At 42.3% G+C, this 5,533-nt stretch overlaps 1 protein-coding gene across 1 annotated transcript in view; it reads left to right on the top strand.

Moving 5' to 3' along the window:
- The window catches only part of LOC117443133 (leukocyte antigen CD37-like), a 17,885-nt gene that overhangs the window by 5,441 nt on the left and 6,911 nt on the right, over nt 1-5,533 (top strand). Inside the window, exons 3-6 of the mRNA XM_034079080.2 lie at nt 215-340; nt 1,766-1,840; nt 2,995-3,090; nt 4,496-4,593. Coding sequence (XP_033934971.1) covers nt 215-340; nt 1,766-1,840; nt 2,995-3,090; nt 4,496-4,593 — 395 coding nt within the window. The remainder of the gene's footprint in view (nt 1-214; nt 341-1,765; nt 1,841-2,994; nt 3,091-4,495; nt 4,594-5,533) is intronic.

Genomic DNA, 5,533 nt, shown 5'->3' with positions numbered 1-5,533 from the left:
GAATTTAATCTGAATTTAATTTGATTTATTTAGAGCTACATGTTCGTTTAATTGATTATGTATTAAACTATTTAATTGAAAGTGATTAAGTAAGAGCTACACTAAGGTGGATTAGTTGTGATGAATTTAGAGATTTAATTGTATTTATGTATTTGAGTATTTAGTCACGTTTGACTCTTGAAAGATAGTCAGGTTCATTGAGCTTTGTTCCCAGCTGTTCGAGCAGCTCTCCAGCAGCGATGGGCTGAAGCTGCTTCAGGGATTTGGACCAATCACAGTCATCCTGTCTGTGTTAGGAGTGTGTGCTGCTGCTCTGGACCTGAAGACACTGCTGCTGGTGGTGAGACACACACACACACACACACACACACACACACACACACACACACACACACACACACACACCACACACACACACACACACACACACACACACACACACACACACACACGCAGAGAACACACACACCAGGGGCGGTTCTAGGGGGGGGGGGGCAGTGCCCCTCTAACACTGACCTCTGGCCCCCCTAACAATTTTTTTTTTTAAATGTATATTTTCTGGTACCGCAGGATTGTGTTGCTGTAATGTGAGATTGTGCAGACACCATTATGTAAAGTAGAGATGTAACTGTTCATTGCCTTTATTTTTATATAAATATGGTGTTAGTGCAAACATTGCACTATAGCTTAAGCTGAAGCTAACAGTAATAACTATAAGATCTATCTGAAATAAACAAGTACTGAAACAAATACCAATAACTGTATTGTATTGTTTTCTTATGCGCAATTACTTCATGCTGTCTAGTTCTCTTTTTCGTCCTGCATTCACTGTGCCCCCCCTCAGAAAATAACTGGCCCCCAGTGGCCCCCCCAGTCAAATTGGTCTAGAACCGCCACTGACACACACAGAGACACACGCAGAGACACCAACACACACGCAGACACACACGCAGACACACACGCAGACACACACACACACACACACACACACACACACACACACACACACACACACACACACACACACACACACACACACACACACACACACACACACACACACACACAGAGACACACGAACGCACACACACAAAAACATATACACACAGACAGAGACACATACACACGCACACACACACACACACACACACACACACACACACACACACACACACACACACACACACACACACACACACACACACACACACACACACACACACACACACACACACACACACACACACACACACACACACACACACACACACACATAGAGAGACCCACTCTCTCACACAGACAGATACACAGATACACACACACACACACACACACACACACACACACACACACACACACACACACACACACACACACACACACACACACACACACACACACACACACACACACACACACACACACACACACACACACACACACACACACACACACACACTCTCTCCCTCACACCCCCCCCCCCCACACACACACACACCATGCATACATCACTTCAGGGGACATTACATTGATTTACATGCATTTCCTGGAGACTTATCCTAACCTTAACCATAACCAACACATGCCTAACCCTTAACCTAACCCTTACTTCACCCTAAATGAATGATTCCCCTTATGGGGACCTCCAATTTGTCCCCATAAGGGAGGCGAGTCCCCACACGTGACTGTAATGCTAGGCCACACATACGACCCCCCCCCCCCCCCCCCACACACACACACCCTCCTCACTTGTGTTCCTCTCCAGTTCTCCGCGCTGATCTTCGTGGAGTTTGTGGCTCTGATGGTCGTCGCCTCTCCGCTGGTCCAGGTTCAGGCTCAGGTGAATAAATAATAATAAATAATCTCTGATCTGCTGCTGCCCCCTGCAGGCCGCTGTGGTCACTGCAGCACAGAGAAGATTTTAATAATATTATTGCCTTAAAAAATAAATATCATATTGCGCTATTTTGTTTTTACAGTTTCTTTCTTTCTTTAATTAATTTGATTCGTTTTATTTATTGATTTTAAATCAAATTGAATTATTTTATTGTTATTTTAAATATCTATGAAAATATTTATCAAACGTTATGAATAATCAATAAACTATAAGCTGAGCTTTAACTATTTATTTATATTTTTTAAGAACAATGAATTGAATGTCTTCAATGTTGGGCTATAATTTCATTCATTTATTTTATTATTTATATCATATATTTAAAGAAATAAAAAAATATATATTGTGAATAATTAAGAACGTAAATTAGTTATTTATTTTAATTAATTTGATCATTTCTTTACAACTGTAATTATTTCAATTTTATTAAATTATTTTATTATTTATTAGACTCTGAAGAAAAATAAATCCGTTTTTAAAGTACTTTATTAAGAGCCTTAAAGGTCCCACGTCACGGCCATTTCTGCTGATCATAACTCCATTGTTGAGGTCGACTAGAATAGATTCACAATGTTCCAAACTCTCATTGGTTTCTCACAGCATCTCTGTGTAGTCTGTGTATTCACTCTCTTTCCTACACGGCTTGTTGGAGCTCCCCCCCCCTCCCTGTGAGCCCACTGTGCTCTGATTGGTCCACCACCGTTACAGCGGAACATCAGTGATTATGTGTTACCATGGCGTTTGTTAGCAACCAGGAAATGACACCAGTACTGACAGACAGGTGGGAATGCTGCGTGGGGTCTGGGTGCCGTGTGGGCGGGACGTTGCGGGGCTCGCTGCTGCGGACACCGTGAGCTGGGTCGCTGGTGTAGTCCCTATACCCAGGAAGAAAGAAATGGAAAAAGAGAAATCCCCAACGAGGCGTTCTGGGGCAGCAGACGGGTCTTCTCTGTGTGAGAGCTTTACTCGCTACAGGGTGCACTTTGAGGGTTTTGACTGCAGACCGTTCACATGCAGAAGAACCTTCAGAACACGAGGGGACGGTGATAACCGGAGAAGCATGACATGGGTCCTTTAATGTTACGTTATGTTTTCTGCAGATGGACGGCGCTGTTGACGAGGTGTTCCTGAACGTCACGCCGCTGTACCGAACAGAGAGCTACATTCAGGGGGAACTGAACAAACTGCAGTTCTCTGTAAGAAACGGAGAAACAGGGAATAAAACGCTATATAAACAAAGTTAACTTGAGTCAAAGTAGAGGTACCAGAGTGTATAAGGCAGGGGTGTTCAAACTACGGCCCGGGGGCTAAATGCGGCCCGCAAACCATTTTGAATTTTGAGTATAATGACTTAAGTATAATAAACTTCTGCTTGTCTTACTTCTTAAATATATGTGTTCAAATATATTACACAGTATTCACGTGTTTATAAGACCACTTTTCAAATACATTCAGTCGATTAAATAATAATAATAGATGTAAATACATATAGTTAAAGTCAAATTCAAACCAAACAACAATCACATATTAAAAGCCAGGTTGAAGAGGTGAGTTTTTTGAAGGTGTTGAGGTTATTAATTAAAGTTGAAAACATGTTCTAACAAATCGATTAGTTGATAAGAAAAAAGCCCAATAACACATTTATATAACAACCTTGAAATAGACCCTTCATATTTCCTCTCATGATAATCTGCAGCTTCTGTTTTGAGCTGCTGACAGAATAAAGCTGAGAGCTGTTTCAAAGTATCAAGAGTAATGTCCCTACACCGGCTACATCTGTCCAACTTATCATCTAACTTATGAGGCAACAGAGCGGTGCAGTGACGAGTCCTAAAACCAGGAAGTGAGGCAGCATTTCTCCACTTCCTGTTCCCTCGTCTCAGAGCCAATGGGATCTCTCCGTAGGGTTTAGGAAACTATCTGAACTAAGGTCTGAGGTTGAGACGCATCGAAGAGACGCATCACGTTTTGTTCTACGACATTAAATCATCAGCACTGACCTCGCTGGTGAGGTGTCTGAAAAACGATGGTTGTTACCAAGCGGCTGAACAGGACTACAGAAGTCGTGGAGGCCGTCGTACGTCATTACGCCGAACACGTGAACAGCTAGTTTCTGTTCTGCTTGAAAGCCAGTCCCTGCCTCCTGCAAAGTGTTCCAACAAACGCTTCAACTCGTTCCATTTAGAATCTGCATGTTTGAATATGGATCTGAAGTTGGCGAGACGTTGAAGTCGTGCTGCCGGACTCGCCTGGAGTTCCTTTGTAGCATCACGTTAGCATTTAGCTTCTGGCCGTTAGAGTTATGATTAGAACGTTATGAAAGTAGACGTGTGGAGATTATCCGGCTGAACAAAACGTGGTTCATTTTTCACAGAACTTATTTCGAGCTATTTTCCAAAAACCTCTGGAGGAATCCCGTTGCGTTTTTGTCGAGGGAACCCATGCGCGTCTTACCTCCGGGTAAATACGTCATTCCTGTACAGCCCTTCGTAGGAAGTTTGGACACCTCTGATATAGATACTCTGTTACAAGTCTAAAGTCCTGCAGCAGTGTCGTCTTCAGAATAAAAGCACAAAAACTAATTCTGAGTGTTTTTCTCAGGACTCTTGTTGTGGTTTGAGGAGCTTTGAGGACTGGGACAATCAACTTCCTGTTTCCTGCTTCTGCACACCGCCCGCCGCCGACCAGCTGCTAGACAAGTCTGTTGGCATTTATCAAACTATGTGTAGAGTTAGAAAAAGATTTGGGACATATTTATAATTATCGAAAAAAAGCGTTTGACATTTCTGAAGGAATTTAAGCTATAAATGATGTTCAGGTGTATATCAGTACGTAGTGTCTCTACTTTAAAGAGTCCTCTCCTGCTGATGTTCAGGTGTATATCAGTATGTAGTGTCTCTACTTTAAAGAGTCCTCTCCTGCTGATGTTCAGGTGTATATCAGTATGTAGTGTCTCTACTTTAAAGAGTCCTCTCCTGCTGATGTTCAGGTGTATATCAGTATGTAGTGTCTCTACTTTAAAGAGTCCTCTCCTGCTGATGTTCAGGTGTATATCAGTATGTAGTGTCTCTACTTTAAAGAGTCCTCTCCTGCTGATGTTCAGGTGTATATCAGCATGTAGTGTCTCTACTTTAAAGAGTCCTCTCCTGCTGATGTTCAGGTGTATATCAGTATGTAGTGTCTCTACTTTAAAGAGTCCTCTCCTGCTGATGTTCAGGTGTATATCAGTATGTAGTGTCTCTACTTTAAAGAGTCCTCTCCTGCTGATGTTCAGGTGTATATCAGTATGTGGTGTCTCTACTTTAAAGAGTCCTCTCCTGCTGATGTTCAGGTGTATATCAGTATGTAGTGACTCTACTTTAAAGAGTCCTCTCCTGCTGATGTTCAGGTGTATGTCAGTCTGTAGAGTCTCTACTTTAAAGAGTCCTCTCCTGCTGATGTTCAGGTGTATATCAGTATGTAGTGTCTCTACTTTAAAGAGTCCTCTCCTGCTGATGTTCAGGTGTATATCAGTATGTAGTGTCTCTACTTTAAAGAGTCCTCTCCTGCTGATGTTCAGGTGTATATCAGTATGTAGTGTCTCTACTTTAAAGAGTCCTCTCCTGCTGATGTTCAGGTGTATATCAGTATGTAGTGTCT

Source organism: Pseudochaenichthys georgianus, unplaced genomic scaffold (assembly GCF_902827115.2).
Source record: "Pseudochaenichthys georgianus unplaced genomic scaffold, fPseGeo1.2 scaffold_544_arrow_ctg1, whole genome shotgun sequence".
In the NCBI taxonomy this organism is placed as follows: Eukaryota; Metazoa; Chordata; class Actinopteri; order Perciformes; family Channichthyidae; genus Pseudochaenichthys; species Pseudochaenichthys georgianus.
Note: the sequence above shows the minus strand (reverse complement) of the source record. Positions and strands in the feature narration are given on the sequence as shown.